This window comes from Chelonoidis abingdonii, chromosome 6, assembly GCF_003597395.2.
Source record: "Chelonoidis abingdonii isolate Lonesome George chromosome 6, CheloAbing_2.0, whole genome shotgun sequence".
Lineage (NCBI taxonomy): Eukaryota > Metazoa > Chordata > Testudines > Testudinidae > Chelonoidis > Chelonoidis abingdonii.
Window position 1 is genome coordinate 126,995,830 of NC_133774.1, and position 22,942 is coordinate 127,018,771.

The window sequence follows — 22,942 nt, forward strand, 5'->3', positions numbered from 1 at the left end:
GGTTTTCACACCTCTGCTAGAACAGGGCCCCATCCTCCCTGATTGAACTAACCTCGTTATCTCTAGCTTGCTTGCTAGCATATATATACCTACCCCTGGACATTTCCACTACCTGCGTCTGACGAAGTGGGTGTTCACCCACGAAAGCTCACGCTCCAAAACGTCTGTTAGTCTATAAGGTGCCACAGGATTCTCTGCTGCCATTAAATATAGTTTTTAGTGACCAAAAAAAAAGTATCACACAACAGTTTTTAAGAGTTTACTTAAAATGTGAGTGAAGAGCACATCAATGCATAAAGCTAGGGATATCGCACTCTAATGCTAGGAACTGAGCAGTTAGGGCTGGAGTTATATTTTACTAATAAATGTAATACCATAATGCTTCCTTTTGAGAGGAATAGAAATTACTGCATATATAATATTTGGCAGAGTTGACATTTCTTTGGCAACCTGAGGTTCTTGAAATTCCTGACTTATGAATACAATCTTTGGGCAGTAACGGTGCATTGATAATCTCTCTCTTTTTTTTAATGGAGAAAAATGTTTTTGGACGTAGTGACTGTCAAGAGCTTGTAAGTCCTTCAAAGCAACAAATGCGTTCTTACTTAGCTGTGCATTTATGTCCTGATTTAAAGCCCAGTGTCTGTCTTTCTATTGTCTTCAGTGGGTTTTGGATTAGGACTCTTGAAACATAGGTGTACTGCCCGTGAATCTACATCTAGCTAAATATGCATTCAGAAAACACCAAATACCAAAGATGATTGAAAAGGAGCTTAATTTTTATAAAATGAGCTCACCTCCAGTCTTATGCATTCAAAAACTTATAAAACCCCATTTGCTTTCTCTTGATTTGATTTTTGTTACTATCGATTGAGATTACCTCCAGTTAATCATGAAATTACAAGATGTTAATAATGCTTTCCTTTCTCATTTCAGGTGAAACTAAAGCTGATGAGAGTTCAAACAAAGAAACATCAGAAGAAAAACAGGAAGAAGATAATGACTATCACCGAAGCGATGAACAGGTAGAATATCTTTCAGGCAACTCTTACTTTGAAATCAGCCAGGTTTTTTGAGTTTTAGGTTGCCCGTTTAGCTTTATTTTCATTATGTGCTATGAGGGAGGAATAATCTTTATATCCATACTTTGATCAGTTGATGGAAGCAAGGCACTGTTTTTCTGTGCTTTTTAGTAGAATGTATAAAGTTGCACCAAGCTTCTTTATGTGTAGGGAAGGGGTGGCATTTGTTTTTCAAGAAAATCTTATTAAGGATCAGTGGCAGGTATAATTGTGATTGGCCTCTAGCCTGAAGTGAATTAAAAAATGTGCCTCAAAACTGGTATGTGAGGTCTGTGGCTGAGAAAATTACTCTATAAAAATGCAAATTAATTTAAATCTAGAACTTTATCTAACACCTTAAAATATATTTAATACAGATGATGAATTTTTGCTGCTTTGTAGCAAAAACAGAAAGGAAGGAAGAGAACTTAATGACATCTTTTTATGCTCAAGATCAGGACCAAAATATCTGTCATAGGACCAGCTCCATAGCCCCTGACCTAGGCAAAGCAACTGATTGCCTAGCCTGCTGTTTGGATGAGAGCCAGATGGCTGAGGCAAAATCCATAGAAGTTAGAGTTGTGATGTTGGTTGGGAAAAACCAGAAAAAATGGCAGAGATACCACCTCCACTGAGGGTGTTCAGTTGTCAGTTGTGGGCAGGTGTTCATTTTATCAATCTGTCTGGACTGTCATCTACTAGTAAAGTAGGTCAGTTTTTTCACCTTTCCTATTGCCAGGCGATTGTAGTTGTTAACTGCACCATTGTCAACTCCAGAATAAATTTAATGCAACGTGCTCTACATGGGGCTATAGCTTAAACCAATCATCAGATAAAAAACCATGTAGAATAAACTAACTCATCTGTTATGGAATTCCCCTCACCCCACCAAAAAGCATAGGAAACCGTGCTTTTTAAATCTACACTGGCTTCCCATCCCCCAAGTACTGGCTACAGCTGAAGGTGGGTGTTGGCTTTTACCTATAAAGACATAAATGGCCTGGGACCTATTTTCCTGAAATTTGACCTCTCAGTGAGGATGTCACACAGATACAGGGCCTCTGGCAAAGCATTCTCTGAAGGCTCCTTTAGGTTTGGGACACTCGCTCCCTGTCTGAAGCTGCTCTCAGTCATCCACCTTGTGGCACACTGCAAGTCCCATTCGTGTTTTCCCAAGCTATGAAGAGTTGGAAGGATGCCAGTAGGAGATGATTAAACATCTTACCCATGTCTACCCCTGTTGGGAGGGAATTTAGTGCTTTTTACTGGGCAAAGTGGGGGCAAAGTGGGAGTCCATGGAGCCACCTGTAACTATACTTTTATCATGTGGCCAAGAGTGTCCCATGCAAAGGATCTCCACGCTTCTAGTCGTGTGTGTGTGTGTGTGTGTGTGTGTGTGTAAACAAGAGATGCTAGTTGATTAGTCTAATTTTAAGGTTATTAATACATTAAATAGGAGCTTCGAATAGACTGTCAGGAGCTGCTGAGCTTGCTTTGACTTGCTGCAAGCTCCAGAGACAGGCCTGGGGAGGCAAAAGGAAGCAACAAGGGAGGGGTTGTCTTTTCGTCAGTTCTCTTGTGCAAAGCTGTCAGGGTTTTTTCCCCACTTTGAACTTTAGGGTTCAAGAAGTGGGGACCTGCATGATTACTTTTAAGCTTAATTACTAGCTTAAATCTGGTACGCTGCCACCAGCCAGAAGTATGTGTCTGGTACACTTCTGTTCCCCCAAAACCTTCCCTGGGGAACCCAAGACCCAAACCCCTTGGTTCTTAAAACAAGGAGAAATACCAATCCCCCCCTTTTCCCCCAACTTCCCCTCCCTGAGTCCTGAGAGGGCTACACAGATCCAAAACCCTTGGATCTTAAAACAAAGAGAATTAACCATCCCCCTCCCTTTCCCCCCACCAGTCCCTGGTGAGTTTAGACTCAATCCCTTGGATTCTAAAAAAGGAGAAATTTCAATTCAGGTTCTTAAAAAGAAAGCTTTTAATTAAAGAAAAAAGGTAAAAATTATCTCTGTAAAATCAGGATGGAAAATGCTTTTACAGGGTACTCAGATTCATATAGCCAGAGGGACTCACCCCCCATCCCCCCCCCCCAGCCTGAGATTCAAAGTTACAGCAAACAGAATTAAAATCCTTCCAAGCAAAAGACACATTTACAGCGTGAGAAAACAAACATAAGACTAATCTGCCTTGCCTGGCTTACTTACTATTTTGAAACATGAAAGGACTGATTCAGAAGATTGGAAGACCTGGAATGATGCGTCTTTCCCTCTCAGTCCCGAGAGCGAACAACTGAACAAAACAAAAAGCACAAACAAAGACTTCTCTTCACCAAGATTTGAAAGTATCTTGTCCCCCTATTGGGTCCTCTGGTCAGGTGTCAGCCAGGTTTACTGAGCTTCTTAACCCTTTACAGGTAAAAGAGACATTAACCCTTAACCATCTGTTTATGACAAAAGCCCAGTGAGAAGATGGAGAGTTACCCTCTCCTGCATACCTAAAGTTTGGAGGTTGCAGGAGGGCTGTGTGAGAGAATTTCAGGGCGGGTTTCTCCTTCCTGTACACCTGCTCAGGACTGCATGAGGAGACACTGTACCTCTTCTGACCCACAGCCAACACCCCGGCAAACCTTAGGAGGTTCATATAGGGCCCAACACCATGAACCTCAGTAAGCTTTGCCAGTTCCTGGTGAGCATTAATAACTTCATGCAGGAATATGTGAAGCCTAAGGCTCATTTGTAGGGCCCTACCAAATTCAGGTCCATTTTGATCAATTTCACAATCAAAGGATTTTATAAATTGTAAATTTCATGATTTCAGCTATTTACATCTGAAATTTCAAGGTGTTGTAATTTTAGGGGTCCTGACCCAAAAAGGAGGGGAGGGGTTGCAAGGTCATTGTGGGGGTGTGTCTTTGTGGTACTGCTACTCTCACCCAGCAGCAATGCTGCCTTCGTAAGTGGGCAACTGGAGAGCGGTGGGGGCTGGCTGGGAGCCCATCTCTGAAGGCAGAACTACCATCAGCAGCAGCGCAGGGGTAAGGATGGCATGTTATGGTATTGCCCCTCTTACTTCCGTGCTGCTGCTGGCGAGGCGCTGCCTTCAGAGCTTGGCACCTGGCCAACAGCTGCCACACTCTGGCTGTTCAGCTCTGAAGGCAGTGCAGAAATAAGGGTGGCAATACTGCAACCTGCCCTCCCCCCCAATAATAACCCTGTGACCCCCTCCTGTGACTCCCTTTTGGGTCAGGACCCCCAATCTGAGAAATGTTGGTTTCCTCTGTGAAATTTGTATAGTATAGGATAAAAGCGCACTTGACCAGATTTCATGGTCTGTGATGCATTTTTCATGGCTGTGAATTTGGTAGTGCCCTACTGATTTGGGATGGGGACCCTGATAAGTTGCCTAATGTGGTGGGATTTGGTGACAAACCACTAAGATATTTGGGGAGGCGGGGTGGGGTGGGGAGGGGCGGGGCTGATGGCACTTTGTTAAGTGGAGCTCTGTTGCCATGCACCACCTATGGCAAAACCTTCTCTGCTCCTGAAAGTCATGAAGATTGCCCCCTGCGTTGCTTTTCGTGTTTCCCACAGTGCAGTGTTCTTCAGTCTCAAGTTAGGATTAGTTAAAAATTTAAACTATAATATAAAAGTACCTTGTTACAGTTTAGTGCCTGTTAGTAAGGCTATGATTTTGGGACAGCTGTCAGTGTTCATGGTAGTCGTATATTTGAATAAAGTTAGTTACCCCTGCAGCAGCAGCTTCCTTCCCGTCCAGATATTGCAATCTGGCCCACGTGGTTGTGGGACCACTCAGGCTGGGTGCGTCCACCCCATGTAGATGGTGACGGGGTGGACGTGCCAGATCTGAGTGGGGCTGTGAGCACGTGGGCCAGGTCACAATGCCCGGACCAACAGACTTGGCCTAGCCTTGTGGGATAGGAGCTGCCACTGTGGGGTGAGTATGGAGAGAGCTTGCTGTCCAAGCCATTGCACGTCCCCGTGGGCCATCTGCTTTCCCCCATTTCTGTGACATATGCTTTTTTCCCCTGCACCTCTGTCATGACATTTATTAAAACTTCCATGAAAAAATTATAGCCTAACCTATCAGTAATTTGAGCAAAAATGTTTTGATGTTTTACTAGCTTTCTTTTGACTTTTTTATCTGTTTTCTTGTAACACCTTTAAATCTCAGATAAAATAACTTTCAAGTTGATAATCCTTTTTAAACCATGCATATAATCCGAGTATACGTTAACGTGGCCCTAAAGTTGTATAAAGATGACACTGTAAACAGTCATTAAAAAAATGAAGGTGGTTTTCACACTATACACTTGTTACAGTGTGTACACTCTTTTGGTTTGTGGTTTGACCTTGACTGCTCCTGAATTAGTCAGAATGACCTCTAAAATGTACAGATTGGCAGCTGTCAACTTCTCTCCACTTCTATCTATTAATTTCCACTACATGCATCTGACGAAGTGGGTATTCACCCACGAAAGCTCATGCTCCAATACATCTGTTAGTCTATAAGGTGCCACAGGAGTCTTTGCTGCTTTTACAGATCCAGACTAACACGGCTACCCCTCTGGTAACTTCTATCCAGACATTTAAGAGTTAAGTGAAGCGTAACTGTAAGATGACAAGTTATAGACCGACCACTTCTTTGCTTTTAAGTGAAGTTACAGTGAACATTTGACTGCAAAGATGTTTATTTTTTAAGTTTTGACCTTATTTTGCTAGACCAATGAAGGCTGCCTATAGAATTCATAATCAGGATTGCAGGAAATCCTGTTAACCAACCTGGGTTGTGTTTGTTTTTCCCTGAAGGTAAGCATCTGCCTGGAATGCAATAGCAGCAAATTGCGTGGATTGAAACGAAAATGGATCCGCTGCTCAGCACAAGCAACAGTCTTACATCTAAAGAAGTTCATTGCCAAAAAACTTAACCTTTCTTCTTTTAATGAGGTAATATTTTAACATAAGAGAAAATCACACTGTAAATAAGCTTGTAGCAAGTGTATGAAGCTCATTTTTTTTAAAAGCAAAGCTTTTCTGTGTAATCTTGTTTTTAGAGAGAACTGAACAAACCACTTTTCAGGTAAAATGTGATTATTGAAGTAGGACTTAGATAGCTTTTTCATCTGAGCTGGATCTAGGCAAATCTATCAACCTTTTTATAAAAATAGAAAGGTAAAATATGAATGTTGAAGCACTTACCTCTTTCCTTCCCCAGCGTAATCCTCTGGGGTTTCAGCCTTGTTGGTTCTTGGACTAGTAGTATGAGCCACATGGCTTGTTTAATACCTTAACTCCTCTTTTTCCACATCCAGTTTTAAATGATTGTCATTAAAGTAAGCTTTGGCATAGTCTTCCACTAGTGTTTATATGTTTATCTGATCATGTGTGTAAGAGAAAATGGAGAATTTCACCCCAGTGCATAGGGCCAGTGCCAGGCCTATCCACCACTGAAGTCTTTTTTTAAGCCATGTAGCTTAAGGGGTCCATAGCCCTTGTGTTGCTGTTACACACAAGGATGGATTTCACCCAAAGTATAGCATCAGCATGTATCCAACATAATCTGGAGGGACTGCTGGCCATGCTCCTATGCTTCCGTGCAGGTTGATCATGCTTCTAAAGTGGAAAAACTAGGAGAATGTGGGTCACTGGGAAGCCATTTGGTGGGGGGAAAGAGAGGTGAATGAAGAAGTAGGAAGAAAAAGGGGTCGTCCTCTTCCCTTTGATCTCCTCCATTTCAGATTGTAAAACTAGGATACGTTATTGTGAAGGGCAGCGTCCCTATAAACAGTCCTATCCTCTCCTCACACAATTTAGTACAGGGGTTCTCAAACTTTTGTACTGGTGACCCATTTCACATAGCAAGCCTCTGAATGGGACCCCCCCTCTTATCAATTAAAAACACTTTCTAATATATTTAACATCATTATAAATGCTGGAGGCAAAGTGGGGTTTGAGGTGAAGGCTGACAGCTTGCGACCCCCCATATAATAGCCTCACGACCCCCTGAGGGGTCCCAACCCCCAATTTGACAACCTCTGATCTAGTACTTACTCAACCATGTCCTAGCCCAACGGACGTGCCACCAGTTCATTCACAGCCTCATTCCCAATTGAGTGTTGCCTTGGTATTCAGCCCTGCCAACTCCTTATCTGTTCCCCAGCTCAGAACCTCCTTTCTGCTCAGAAATACCCCTGTCCCACTTACACATCTCTCTCCTCTTCCTACCTAGTCTCTCCACAGCTCTGAAACATCCTCTCCCATGCTCAGAATACAGCCTACAAAAACAGCCAGCCTTTCAGGCTCTGAAGCCTTCCCCTTCCTACCTGACCACAGCCACAATCACCCACTCCTAGCACCAACCAGTGTGTAATCTACCGACCTACCTCTATTCAAAATTATTGTGAAGGCTACTTTTACTTAAAATAGAAATTGTCATCTGAAACAGCTTCACTTCTTCATGTATTCAGCAAGAGAAGATCACCTATACCCTTGTTACGATCACCAATTAAAGATCTTATTTGAGTAGTGTGAAGGAACATGCTTAATTTTATTGGCTCTTAATTGTATGTATAAGTGTTTTTTTCCCGTGTGGTCGCACGGAGTAGTTCTTCGAGTCATTGCTCATGTGTATTCCACCATAGGTGTGCGTGCTTGCCACGTGCACTGGTGCCGGAAGTTTTTCCCTTAACAGTGCCTGTACTGGGAGAAGACCGCGGCAACTCCTGGAGTGCGCGCCCCCAACCCTCAGTTCCTTCTTGCCGCCAGTGAAGGTAGTTGGAACTTTGTGCTCCAGCTCTGCTGCAGCCTTTCTACTCGTCCTTAGTAGTACCGTTCGTGGAATTGTTTCTTCAGTTGTTAGAGAGGCTCGGGGCATACCCCGTACCTCAGGCTTCAAGTCGTGCAACTCCTGTTGCCATTCTATGCCTTGGAGTGACCCGCACACTGAGTGTCTCCGCTGTTTGGGTGAGACTCACATCAGTGAACGTTGTAAGATCTGCAGGTCATTCAAGCCGCGGATCAAGGAGAGAGACATTAGACTCCGTGCTCTCTTGATGGAATCAGTGTTGGCTCCAACTCCGGCGTGCCAGGCAGACTCGGCTCCCGCCGCTGCTCCGTCGGTATGTAGCAAGGCACCCTCTACTAGCCAGCACCATTCCCCCTCCAAGAAGCAGCGAAAGGGCCCTACCTTGTAGCGGTGCCGAGGCAAGGAAAGGGGGGAGGCTGGTCTCATGTCGGGCAGCCCAGGGTACCTCCAGAGCTCAAGGCCTCTGACTTGTGTTGAGCGGAGCAGCCTGGCGCCATCTGTGCGCACATCTTCACTGGTATGGATGCAGTCGATGCCAGAAGCCATGCAGGCCGCAAAAGACATGAGTCTCTCGGTTCCTGGCGTGCAACCAGTGATGGGTCCCTGGTCCTGGGGCAGACCCCCATTGGGGGCCCATTAAACCTCTCCAGCGGGTCGCAGTTCCCACTCTGAGGACCATTCCCCGCACCATTCAGCACGCAGCGACCAGTCATCCAGCAGCTCACGCCCTCCCTTGATGCCAACCAGACCGTCCCAGTCATGACCCGGATGGGAGTTTCGTGGACCCTCTACGCTGCCTGCCAGCAAGCATTGGCATCGAGAGAGGTGCCGGAAATGTTTCCCTTCGTGATGCGACTACCGCAGCTGGTCTCGACGGGATAGACGTTGTTGTTCTCGTTCCAGTTCCCGCTCAACTAAACATCATGCTCGAGATTCCCCTGCTGCCATCATGGGTACTGAAGCAGCTCTTCGGGCGGGTACTGTTCCTCAACTTCGAGGTCCAGGTCCCAAGGGAGGTAGCATCGCAGGCACTGCCTCTCATACCGTTCCTGTGAGACTGTGCACTCGATGGTGATCTCAGCCTTGGCGCCCAGCCACCCATTGGCCCGTGCAACTCAGCAAGGACAGCTACCGCCACTGGGCCCTCAGCCGGGTCAGTGGCAGGGACAGTGGTGCCAGTGGGCACCATGGATGCCGACATCCGCCCAGATGGGGGCCTGCTCGGTCACCGGAGCGTTTCAGGCTCCATCAGCCTCGTCCAGCCGTCTAAGAGTCAGATCAACGGGCCACGAGTCAGCGGACCTGCGCCTGAACTCTGATCTGGGGCTCAACGCCCCCATATGACCAAGGCCCATGGCTCTCCGCTGGCTCTTTCCTGGCACCAGACGACACCTTAACGGCGCCTCTGCCACCAATCCCTCAGGAGGATTTTAAGGCACACCAAGACCTGCTAAAGCAAGTGGCATCCAGCCTTCAGCTGCAGGCCAAGGAAATGGAGGGCCCCTCTGATTCCCTCTTTAACATGTTGTCCCCCTCGGCACCGGGCTATGTGTTTCTGCCCCTGCACCAGTGTGTAGCCAACATTTCCAACATCCTGGGGCCAAGGAGGCGGGAGTTTGCCACAATCTCCAAGAAGGCTGAAAGGGAGTGCTTTATACCCACCAAGGACCATGAGTAACTCTATTCCCATCCAGCACCTAACTTGCTTGTGGTAGAGTTGGTAAACCACAGAGAGTGTAAGGGCCAACCCGTATCTACCCCCAAGGATAAGGATGCCAAATGACTGGACTCCTTTGGTAGAAAGATTTATTCCTCGGCAAGTTTCCAGCTCAGGTTAGCTAACCACCAAGCCTTACTGAGCAGATATGACTTTAACCTATGGGAGTTCCTGCCTAAGTTTGAGCCTCTCCTCCCAGACCAGGACAGGAAGGACTTTAAGGCACTAGTAGAAGAGGGGGCGATGGCAGCAAAAGCGGCCCTGCAAGCCGCGTCAGATGCAGGCAACACTGCAGCCAGCTCAGTGGCTTTGGCGATCTCCATGCGCAGGGCGTCGTGGCTCCTTCTGTCTGGACTGTCAATGGAGACCCAGTACCTTATGCAGGACCTCCTGTTTGATGGGAAGGTGCGCTTCGCAGACCAGACAGATGTCAGTCTGCATGGGATGAAGGATTCCCGCAGCACCCTGCAGACCTTGGGCCTCTGCAGCCCTCCAGCTAAGGATAAGGCCAAACCACAACCGCCAGCTCAACCTGCAAGGAGCAGATATGAGCCCCTGTATAAGAGACCGAGAGACCAAAAATGCCAGTCTCAGCGGCAGTCCTGCTCCACCCCGCAGACTGCCTCTGCTAAGGGCAAGAGGCAGGGAAAGAGGTGGTTTTGAATATTTGCAGGGGGGCACCGGGCCAGTTGCCAGAGAGACCCCCCCCAATTAATACAGTGTGTGTTCTGCAACCGTTTGCCTTCTGCATGCCATGGTCCTCTATCACATTGGACCAGTGGGTCCTCAGCACCATTTCCGAGGGCTACAGGTTGCAGTTCACGTCACCCCCTCCAAATCACCCGCCCTCCCCTGTAGGCCCCAGGGACCCAGAGCATACCCACCTCCTAGGGCAGGAGGTGGATTGTCTCCTGCACCTGGAGGCAGTGGAAAGAGTACCAGTAGAATTCCCGGGTAAGGGATTCTGTTCCCGGTACTTCCTGATCCCGAAGGCCAAAGGAGGCCTCAGGCCCATCCTGGATCTGTGGAGCCTAAACCATTTTCTAGCCCGCTCCAAGTTCAGCATGGTTTCCTTGGCCTCTGTTAACTCCTCCCTGGACCTGTGGGACTGGTATGCGGCTCTGGACCTCCAGGACGCGTACTTTCACAACCATATTTTTGAGGGGCACAGGCGCTTCCTAGGACCACTACCAGTTTTGCAGTCCTTCAATTTGGCCTATCCATGGCACCTAGGGTTTTCACGAATTGTATGGCTGTGGTAGTGGCCTACCTCAGGCGGGAGAGGGTACAGATTTTTTCCTTGCCTGGACGACTGGCTTCTCAAGGGAGACTCTTGTTCTGAGGTAAAGATCCATGTGAAGCTGCTCCTGTCAACATGCGCTGATCTCGGCCTAGTGGTGAATGAGACCAAATCAACCTTAGTTCCAGTTCAGCGCATAGAGTTCATTGGGGTGCTGCTGGACTGCTCGAGGGCCACAGCCCCTCTTCCCCCGGATAGGTTCGAGGCCCTAAGAGATTTCATCACCTCAATCGCGGCTTTTCCGGTGACAACGGCAAGGGCGTGCCTTCGAATTCTAGGGCACATGGTGGCATGTACATACTTGGTCCTCCATGCCAGGCACCGAATGAAGCCCCTCCAATTCTGGCTAGCCTCCCAATTCTCTCAGGCCCAGGACGGGCTAGACAAGGTTCTCACGGTTCTGTCCCTGATCCTGGCTTCCTTTCAATGGTGGTCTTATCCAAGCAACATGCTGCAAGGGGTTCCCTTTCGGGATGTCAATCCATCTATGGACCTGGTGACTGATGTGTCGGGCCTGGGTTGGGGAGCCCACACAGAACGTGCAAACTCAGGGGACATGGTCAGTCCCGGACTTGTCCCTTCACATAAATGTCAAAGAGCTCAGGGCAGTATGGTTGGTGTGCGTGGCCTTCCACATGCACCTTTGTGGCAAGGTGATCAGGGTCCTCTCGGACAACACCTCTGCCATGTACTACATCAACAGGCAAGGTGGGACTCGCTCCCTAGCCTTCTGCCGGGAAGCCCTGAGCCTATGGGAGTTCTGGATAACCCATGATATCTCCCTGAAGGCCGTACACCTCCCGGGAGACTGGATTACACAAGCGGATCACCTCAGCAGGGTTTTCTCCCCCCAGTAAGAATGGTCGCTCCACTTGGAGGTCACTCACCGGCTCTTCCGAGAGTGGGGAGTTACCCAGATCGACGGCTTTGCAACCCTTCAGAACTGGTGTTGCCCCCAGTTCTGCTCCAGGGGAGGAGTGGGGAAGGGCGTGATCTCCGATGTGTTCCTCCTGCATTGGTCAGGCCAGCTCCTTTACAGTTTCCCACCGTTCCCTCGCACTGACAAAGTCCTGCAGAAAGTAAAAGCAGACAAAGTGAAAGTCATCCTCATAGCCCCAGTGTGGGCCCGCCATCACTGGTACGGGACCCTCCTTCGCCTCTTGGCGCCCCCCTTCTCCCACGAGGATGCTGCCGCTTCGCCCGGACCTCCTCTCCCAGGATGAAGGCCGCCTCCTCCATCCTAACCTAGCAGCACTCCATCTGACAGCATGGTTGCTCCGTAGCTAGATGAGAAGGAGGGCAGATGTTCAGAGCAGGTAAGGCGGATCCTCCTGGAAAGTAGGAAGCTGTCCACACGCCGGACGTACATGGCAAAGTGGTCCAGGTTCTCCAAGTGGATAAGTGCGCAGGTAGTCTCTCCTTCCTTTGCACCTCTCCAGCTTATCCTGGACTACCTCCTGTCCCTTAGGACCCAAGGACTGGCATCCGCCTCTGTCAGGGTACACCTGGCGGCCATATCGACCTTCCACCTGCCGATGCAAGGACACTTGGTCTTCTCCCACTCGTTGACCTCCCGTTTCCTTAGGGGCCTTCACTGTTCATTCCCGTACGCGAGACCCCCTGGGCCGCAATGGGACCTGAACCTGGGTTTGTCCCGACTCACAGGTCCTCCCCTCGAACCCCTGGCCACATGTTCCTGGTCTCACCTCTCATGGAAGGTAGCCTTTCTTGTGGTAATCACGTCAGCCTGCTGTGTCTCAGAACTCAGGGCCTTGACCTCAGAACCCCCCTATATGGTCTTCCACAGGGATACAGTCCAGCTTCGCCCACACCTGGCATTCCTCCCGAAGGTGGTCTCCGCCTTCCATATGGATCAGAGCATCTTTCTCCCCGTGCTCTGTCCTAAGCCCCATTCCTCCACATGCTCGATGTACGTAGAGCGCTGACCTTTTACTTGGATTGGGCCAAATCGTTACGGAAATCCTCGCAGCTTTTTGTTGCCTCGGCTGAGTGCGTGAAGGGGCAACCAGTCTCCACCCAGCATCTTTCCTGCTGGATTACCTTGTGTATACACATGTGCTATGATCTGGCAGGGGTTCCCCCGCCACCTATTGTTAGGACGCACTCAACGAGGGCTCAGGCCTCATCAGCTGCCTATGTAGCCCATGTCCCTCTCCAAGACATTTGTAGGGCAGCCACTTGGGCCTCAGTTCTCACGTTCACTTCACATTATGCGATTATGTCTTCAAACTAGGGATGACGCTGGGTTTGGCAGGGCGGTACTCCATCCCGGGCTATCGTGCACTCCTACCCATCTCCAACAGGTATTGCTTCGAATCACCTACTGTGGAATACACATGAGCAATCACTCGAAGAAAGTATAGTTACCTGTTCCGTAACTGGCATTCTTCGAGATGCGTTGCTCATGTCTATTTCACACCGCGCCCTCCTTCCCCACTGTCAGAGTTGTCCAGCAAGAAGGAACCGAGGGTGGGTGGAGCACGCAGTCCCCTTTATAGCATGATATACAGGTGCCACTCCAGGTGTCGCAGCAGTGCTACCCCAATACGGGTACTGCTAAGGGAAAAACTTCTGGCACCAGTGCACATGGCGAGCACGCACACCTACTGTGGAATAGACATGAGCAACACATCTCGAAGAACGCCAGTTACAGAACAGGTAACTGTCCTTTCTCACAAAGGGAAGTTGCATCCCTGTCCCAAGTGAAGAATAGACTTAAGGACTGAAGTAATTACACACTTAAATTATCTAAATTATCACAGAGACTCTTACTGGTTCTAACACCTTTTTACTAAAACGTTAGTTTTCAAATCTGCAAAAAGCTACTGTAGCCAATGTTAATTTATATAAAACGTTGTCCCTGTGACGGAGAGGCCAGCCATTAAAAATACTGCTTACATCCCAGGTTGTCATCTGCCATACGATGCCTAGAGAGACAAGGCAGGTGAGGGAATATCTTTCATGGCAACTGTTGGTGAGAAAGACAAGCTTTCGACCTCACACAGAGCTCTTCTTGAAGTCTGGGAAGTGTATTTAGCTGTCACTCAGAGTACAAGGTGGAACAGATTGTTTAGCATGAGTAGTGAACACACATTTCAAGGGACCATTCAAGGTAAACGCCACTTCAAGGTGAAAGCTCAAAAGCTTGTCTCTCTCACCAACAGAAGTTGGTTCAATAAAAGATATTATCCCACCCACCTTGTGTCTCCAACTCCCACACTATGGCAAGGGTTAGGATTTTTCCATTGTCTTCAGATGATTCTGGACATGTTTAACGTGACTTTTATCCATGTGCATTGTCTTGTCTCAGAAGTGTGTTCTATGTGTCCCTTAATGAATTTAAGTCTCTTCCTTTTCAATCAGCTGGATATATTATGCAATGAAGAAATTCTTGGCAAGGACCATACGCTCAAATTTGTAGTTGTCACTAGATGGAGATTTAAGGTACGACACAACTGCTTTTTCATGAAATCACTCATATTTAGATTTAAAATTAACTCATTAACCTGGTTATAGAACAGAGTTCATAAAATATCTGTCGTATACAGTTTTATACCTGCAGTAGCTTTAAAACTGGCTAAAAAATTGGTTAAAAGTCCATCCTGGTTCAGCGGCAAAGTGAAGGCAACAACGAGAAATAAAGAACAATATATAACAACTGGGGAAAGAGGGGAAGTCAATAGTTATGAATATAAATTAGTAGTTACGAAGTGTAAAAAATTGGAAAGGGAACGCTAAAGACAACATGAAAATATGCATGGCTGGCAAGGCTAAGGACAGTAGGTTTTTCAGATAAATCAGGAAAAAGAGAAAGTCTAACAGTGATATAGCCTCTTTACTATATGGAGCTGGTGCAAATGTTAATGCAGAAAAGGTAAAAGTAATCAATGGATAGTTCTGTATTTGGAAAGAAACAAGATAATATACTTGTGTTATGTGATGATGATGAACTACTTTTCAGTCCATTAGGAATTGAGGACATTAGGGATGATGATAATAATTAGTTCTTATATAGTGCTTTTTTATCAGTAGATCTCAGTGGTTTACAAATCAGATAAGAAACATTATCCCCATTTTATAGATGGGGAAACTGAGGCACATGGCGATGAAGTGACTTACCAAAGGTCATCTAGCAGGCCCAGATAATGTGCACCCAAGAGCCCTAAAAGGGTTGGTTCAGGACATCTCTGGATTGCTGGTGCTGTTTATTATTTATATTACCATAGCACCTAGGAGTCCTTGGAATAATGGGGAAATTCCAGAAGATGGGAAGAGTTTCTCCACAGCTAGAGATGGGACACTGGGTGGTTGGCCATTGCTCTGAGATGGTTCAGACAGTTCTTTCTCAATGCCCAGCTGGTGTCTTGCTCACATACTGATCGCTAGATTTGGGGATGGGAAAGAATATTCCCGTAGGTCAGATTGGCTGGGACTTGGGTTTTTTTTTGCCTTCCTCTGCAGCAGGATGTGGTTTGCCTGCTGGGGTCCTCTGGGAATGACTCACCAAATCCATTCCCTGTCATTGCAGAGGCTTCAGGCATTGGTGGCACCTTGGTGTCTCATGTTCTCTCCCTGTGACACATAGTAGTTTAGTTTCCTGAGGTCTGGAATGCTTTGATCTAACTAAAGTCTTTGACCTTAATAGAAAAAGGTGAAAACTAATGGCCTGTGATATGCAGGAGGTCAGACTAAAAGATCTCATGATCCCTTCTGGCCTGAAACTATGCATATGGGCACAACATTAGCAAAGGGCAAGCAGGATGACATGAGTAAATAGCCTGACATCAGTCCTAGGCAAAATAATGGAAAAGCTGATACAGGATTCAAACAATATAGAACTGAAGGATGGGCAAATAATTTAATGCCAGCCAACATGGTTTTATGGAAAATGGCTTGTTAAGCCTGATTGTGTTTTTTGACAATTACAGATTTGGTTAATAAAGGTAGTTGCGTAGATATAATATTCTTACACTTTTGTAAGGGGTTCCGCTTAGTACGTCACAGCATTCTGATTTTGAAAATTAGAACTATACAATATCAATAAAATACCTATAAATAGATTAGTTGACTGACAGATCTCAAAGTAATGGTCAATAGGGAATACTCATTGAGTGGGATGTTTTTAGTGGGGTTCCCCAGTGATCAGTGCTAGAACTATGCTATTTGGTATTTTTATCAATGATCTGAAAGTGAATATAAAATTATTGCAGATAAAATTTGCAGATGACACACAGATTGGCCAGGTGCTAAATAAAGATGGGGCCAGGGCAGTCGTGCAGAATGATCTAGATCGCTTGCTAAGCTGGGCCCGTTGAAACAAATTATTTTTGCCAAAGGCAGTGTGATACATCTAGGAAGAGGGAATGCAGGCCGGACCTACAGAATGGGGGACTGTATCTTAGACAGCAGTAACTCTGAAAATGATTATGGGGTCATAGTGGTGGACAAGCAGCTCAGCGTGTGCACCGAATATGATACTGTGGATGTGATCCTTGGCCATATAAAAAGGGGAGTAATGAACTGGAACAGGGAAATAACTTCTATATGTGGCATCGGTGAGACTGATACTGGAATACTGGGTCCAGTTCTAGTGTCTACCTTTTAAAAAAGATGTTGAAAAATTGGAGAGGGTGAAGAGAGAGGCTATTAAAACGATTTGAAGTTTGGAAAAAATACCTTATGGTGAGACTTAGAGCTCAATCTGTTTAACTTATCAAAAATAGTATTGATAGGTAACTTGATTATAGTGTAAAAGTACCTTCCTGGGTAGAAAGTGCTGAGTACTAAAAGGCTTTCTAAGCTAGCAGAGAATGACATAACAAGAATTAGTGGCTGGAAGTTGGTCAGACACATTCAAATTAGAAATAAGACAAATTTTTAGCAATGAAGGTAGTTACCTTGGTAGTTTGTTCTAAAGGTTGAGTGGTGGCTTCTCCATCTCTTCTCTTCAAAGCAGACTGGATGTTGTAGTTAGGCTCAATGTACAGCTAACTAGGTGAACTTCTGTGATCTGTTATACATAAAGTCAGACTAGATGATACATGGTCAGTTCCTTCTGGCCTTAAAATATAAATCAATAACATATTTTGATGAGTTGATTGCCTATCACATAGGAGGATTCATTTTGCTCTTGCTTCTTAAATTAGCTCATTATTTTATCTTGCAGAAAGCACCTCTCCTGCTACATTACAGACCCAAAATGGACTTGCTGTAAGAGACCTTTATTGTCCTTCTGGACAGCGTTTTTTGCAGAGACTATCATCAGGCACCTTCTTAGTGCATCACTTAATTCACGTGACACGAACCAGCAGAATTTTTTGGAAGACTGTAGTGCTCTCACAGGCAGCCAACCTTCTGAATATTTCTTCTGGGGATGTGTTGCCCAGATTTCTGGACAGAAAATATTTATACTTTTTTTGTACGAAAGAAATAAATCACAAGAGGACACTACCAGCATTAAGCTTACAGATCCTGAAAACACTTCACAGTTCCATGTAGCTCGACTTGATTCATCTCTTTGCTGCAGTTACGCAAATATAAGTTAAAATGTTCTGGGGGTGATTTAAAAGGTTGTTTTTGACACCAAAATTACCTTTAGTTACTTCCCATCTTTTGAAACTTCTGAAGCTTATTTTGATCTATTCTGCAAAGTGTTTCTGTCTTACTTTGGCTTTCATTGAGCCCTTTGAAGAGCATTGAATGTATCTTATGATTATAGAGATTGGTGATATTTATGCTGCATTAAAAACTTCCTAAAAATCTAGGCATCTGAAAACTCCATGATTTTCACACAATGCTTGATCTCATTTTATATTTCATTCATGTTTTGGCATCCTCTGCATGTTTTGATGAGGCTAATGAAAATGCATTTACTTTTTTAACATGGCCCAATATTTTGCTGTGGCATAAATTGCATCCGATCATAACACAAGACTACTCAAAGTGCTAAATTTGTGAATTTTAAGGTAGACTTGTCTTATACAGTAGAGGCTTGCAGAAATCTATTTTTTCTATAGGAAGAATTTTTGTTTTTGCTAAATTTGTAAACTAGTGGTTAAAGCATTTTTATTTTGGGAAACATACCCCATAGAAAATTACACAAGTTCCCATGTCACTGGTTTAAAAATTCAGTTGTTAATTACTGACCAGTTCTAGATTTCCTTTAATGGTTTCCTTAAGAAGCCATTGTTTTCTTTAGTGCAATCATTGGCTATCTTGGAGGTCAGATTAGATTGTAGTAGCACCTTCTGGTCTTTAAATCTATTAATTTAGCTTTTGTGTTCAGCCTCAAGAGATGCCGGACGCTACTCTATGTATGTCATCAAGTCCGCGCTCAGATAATGCTTAGAGGGGTGTTAACTTAAAAAAAATCTTGAAAGCATTTTAAAAATAGGTGACTTAAAAAAAACTGTTAATACTGGTTGAAAGTGATTTCTGCAAGGAATATACTGTATAACATAAAAATATGAAATGTTAATGTTTGACTGGCACAGGGGTTGTAAGATACTGAAAAGAGGGTGTGCAGTATGACACACTGGCAGCTGGAGGTTATTACTTTCTTTTTAAACGCTCAGGAGGGAAAGTTACTCTGTCAGCTGAAAACACCAGGTTTGTATATATATTATTAAACCCTTTTATTCCTCCATAGGACAAGTGTCACTGGCTAACATAAGCATTATGCCTGTTGGCACAACCCTACTCCATCCAGTTGTGCTCCTCTGCCCTTCAGAAAATCATTATTTAAAATTAGATTCAACATCATGAAGTAAATCATGAAAAATACTGGCTTATCCAAACATGTTCATTCTCTTTTCTCCTGGGTCTGAAAGAAATCCAGCCCCTCCCCAAAACAGCATGTTCCTGTGTGCCTCCTTACACATTCTTAGCTGGAGCCTTCCATTCCTCCATTTGCCTCCTCCCTTAGCTTTCCTACTGCCACATTTGTGAGAGGGAACACAGTCTCACCTGTATATATTTCAAAACAGCATTATAAAGCTGCATTCTTTTATTTTTATTCATAATCGTAGAGGTGAATGAGGAGGAAATCAGAATGGGTGCAAATGGAGAAACAAGGGAAATCTACTGGACTAGTAGGAGTGCCATCTCTGTAAATCTAGGGCATGAGAGATGTAAACGTACTGAGGGGTCGTTGGGCCAGGCAGGATGACTTCACATCTGGGCCTGGAGTATTTCAGCATTGGAGGGTGGGGGAGTAGAATTTAGCTCTGGTTTGGTCTTTCTGTTCGTGTATGCACCTATCTACAATTCTACTTTTATCTGTGTATAACTTGAAGAAAAAAATACAAGTGTTGGAAGAGGAAAGGGGAGACTTCAGTAGTTTAGTTTTAGCAACTGGTCCTTTGTGAGCTTTTCACAAAATGAACCTAGGTGATGTGATCCTTTACGTCAATTGATTTACCAGGACTTTGTGGAACTGTTAATCAGTTGTCCGCATTGTGGGGTGTGTAAGGGAACTTCAGCCAAGTGACCCTATCCAAATCAATCTGATTAATTTGCATGTAAGGGTTTAATAAATATATATACACGATGTGTCTACCTCAGAATATGCACTGCAGCAGCGTTTTGTAAAACCAGATATTACTACAGTGCTGTTGAAGTACATCAGAATTTGAATATTTCCTGTGTAATAAAACTGAGGAGCGATTAAATAGTATGAACATGCACATTCAAAAAACCCTCTGCCATTCAGTTCTAATTCTCACTGTAGCAATCTACAGTACAGAATATATATTTGTAAGTTTGTAGCTATCTTTGGAATCACTTGAATTTGCTATGGTGCTATATCAATATATTTAAATATCGGTTGATATCTGTATAGATACATAAATCTGAAGCCTGTATTAACACCAACAGCTGGTTATAGCTCATAATTGTGTGTAACTCTGCTTTTTTAAATGTATTAACCTGATAAAACCTCAGTGGTAAAAATACCTATTTTTCTAAATTGCATCATATCAGAATATCTTCGCTACAGAAACTGTTTCCCATAGGGGTTTGCTGCACCAGTTGGTTTGATTTTAGCTTTGTAGAAAGAGTAGCATCCAATTAAATTCAACAGTCAGCGTGAGACCTTAAGGATTCTATTTCTGAAATTTCTGTTTTACTTCTGTGAAGCTTAAGAGACAGTTGATTTAATGTCAAAACTATATTGGGGAAAAGTAACTATTGATTTCTTTTTTAATATTGTTTAACGTCTGAAAGCCAGGCTCAGCTTAGATATCTCCTGGTCCTGCTTGGTCATGTTCAGTTTATTTTGATTTTAGTGAAGATGGAGTTACTGTGAAGTAGTTTTCACAACTGCTTACGCTGGTAAGTAATTGCAGTACAAGTATCTTGTTGCATTATCTTCAGCAGCAATGAGACTAATTACCCAGGCTCATAGTCTCACTAGATATAGTTTTCATTTAAAATAGATAATTCAGATAGAATATATAATATTGAATTTAAATAAGATTTGGGGGTTTTAAAAAAAATTAACTTTATAAAATTATTTATTCTATTTTAAGCCTTCTATCTTATTTTACCATCCAAGTATTTTGGTTTCAATGGTCCAGCTTTATTTACGGGCATATAAAATGAAATTGTGAGATGTTTTTACAAGCTTCTTCCTTTTACTTTGCGTTTGAGTAGTTTTTATTTGATGTTTTTTGTATGGATAAAGAGCATTACTTATGCTTTTGTGCAATAGGTTTGAAACATGCATTTATAAGGCATATGTTTAAATTGTAAATGTAGCATCTACTTACAGCTAAATTGAGAAGGAATGTAGGTGGGATTTTTAAAATGTACATTCAAATGGGTTTTTATTGTTTTTTTTTTTTTTTATTTTTAATTTTTGAGTTTTTTTAATTATTATTTTGAAGTGAAGTTTGGGGTTTTAAAATTGTGTGTAAGTGCAAGAACTACCTGTCAGCAATATTTTAAAATAAATGATCTGGCAAGAAACATTAATGTGAATTGTGGAAGCAATCTGCAAGACTTGCAGCCTATCCGAAATTGTTTTTGTGCCATTGTTACGTCTGGTATCTTTGTGTACCATCTAACCTGGGAATATTTATTTTTTATTGGTTGTGCAATACTACACGCAACACTATAACCTCTGGGGATATGGGACCATATGAAATATCAGACTACAACTATGATGGTGCTATTTTTTCCTATAGGCTCTGAGCCTTTGAAAGCTTATCTGGCTCTATTGTCTTCATAACAGCATAATTAGTCTTAGGAGAGTCATTGGACTCCTCCCCAATGAATGGTAAATGTAGAGGTATAGCTACCCTGTTTTACAATTATTTGAATCTTACCATTGAGATAAGTGTAATAGGAAAAAGCCAACCAGTTTGTACATCAACAGATGAGTCTTTGATAAATTTATATTGTAATCTGTACTTAAGAAATGCATTTAATGCAGACAGCTTAAACTGTACTCTACAGAAAAATCCAGTTTCTGTATTTCCTCAGGTAATCACTTCAGTTTGGATGCTTCACTGGAAGTTTTAAAGCAACCTACGTATTTGTTCCTCTGCTTCAAAGTTAAAGAAAAGAAAAAATCCCGTCGTATAGGCTAGAATTTTTGCGTAACTTAACTATACTTAACTATAATGGAGAGGTTCACTTAACATTTCCTTAGGTACCAGGTGCAGAGAGAACATTTATTTTAAGATGCATAATTTAGCTTTGAACTGCCCTTTGATTCTGCGCTTTGATGAGAGTGGAGTTTAGGTACAGATTTTCTGGAAACTTGCTCCTCATGGTAAGCCCACATTTTTAATTTTTTTCAATAGTGTTGAGTTTGAATTTGCTCATGTACTAACTTAAGCTTGAGTCCTGCAATCTGATCCACCTAGTAGATCCTTCTGCCCTCACGAAATCCAGTTGAAGTCTATGTGGCCTGCCCCAGAGCAGATTGTAGGACTGGGGCATAAAGGTCCAATACTGCAAATCCGAACCTTGTAACTTTACTCATATGGATGGTTCCATTTAAATCAGTGGGATTATTCACAGGAGCAGAGTTACTTAACGGCATGCCTGCACAAGTCCTTTTAACTTACAACATTGGTTTAATATAATCCTTAACATCCAAATGATTTAACTGGACAAAAAGAAACTTCTTTTTTTCTGGAATAAAATTAATTTAGGGTTAAGGGACAATAAGCCAGTGCAACCACTAAGCCTTTATCCTCAATATGTGGTATATAAAGATACTGAAACTATCACAGTATAAAATCATATTTTTGACTTAGTTTCATTTGAAAGTTTACATTTTTTATGCTTTGTGTTGCTGTGTAATTTTTGTACTATTGGTGGCTAGTTTTTGTCTGAATAAGCCTTTTGGGATTATTGCTTAATGTTTTGATTTTATGATAGTGAAGCTTGTATTCAGTGTTTTGCCAATTAATATTATATGCTTGTTAATAAAAGCAAAAAAAAAAAAAACTAACTCAAATTCTCTCAGGCTGAAAGTTTGTCCATTTTTCCCCAAGAACCTAAAGGATTAGTTAGTACAATACAACGGTACTATACAATACTGCATATACTGAAACAATCTGCTGTATATAGTTCTATAATGCATCTTCCCCCTGAAATGTATACCTTTTTTTTTTTTTTTTTGCTTGAATCCAACACTAGCACTGCACAAAATGTTACACTAAATACAAAACTTCTTAAATTGGTAAAATGTTTGTGCCAAATACATGGCACTCTATTCATTAGCAAATAAAGTGACTTCTGTTGCATGGAGGAGGTTGTTTTAGGTGCTTTGGACTCTTCGTGCATTTGTATGTATGGATATATTTGCCACACTGTACATGGTATCACATTTACTCGTCATCTGCTAATGTTGCTGTGCAGGGTCATATTGGAGTCCAACCTTCTGTTGGACACAATTAACAAATGTTAAATCAAAAAAAACCAACCTGCCCAAATCCTTATTTTGTTTTAATTGTTAATGATTGACAGATACTAATAGTCTATTTTCTCTCTAGTTGAAAG

At 43.6% G+C, this 22,942-nt stretch overlaps 1 protein-coding gene across 2 annotated transcripts in view; it reads left to right on the plus strand.

Annotated features, from left to right (window-relative positions):
* The window catches only part of PCGF3 (polycomb group ring finger 3), a 71,193-nt gene extending 48,648 nt beyond the window's left edge, over nt 1–22,545 (plus strand). For both annotated transcript variants that reach the window (XM_032767091.2, XM_032767093.2), the window contains 4 exons: nt 937–1,025; nt 5,897–6,034; nt 14,294–14,374; nt 17,097–22,545. In XM_032767091.2, coding sequence (XP_032622982.1) covers nt 937–1,025; nt 5,897–6,034; nt 14,294–14,374; nt 17,097–17,144 — 356 coding nt within the window. In that variant the 3' untranslated portion in view covers nt 17,145–22,545. The remainder of the gene's footprint in view (nt 1–936; nt 1,026–5,896; nt 6,035–14,293; nt 14,375–17,096) is intronic.
* Nucleotides 22,546–22,942: the final 397 nt, after the last annotated feature.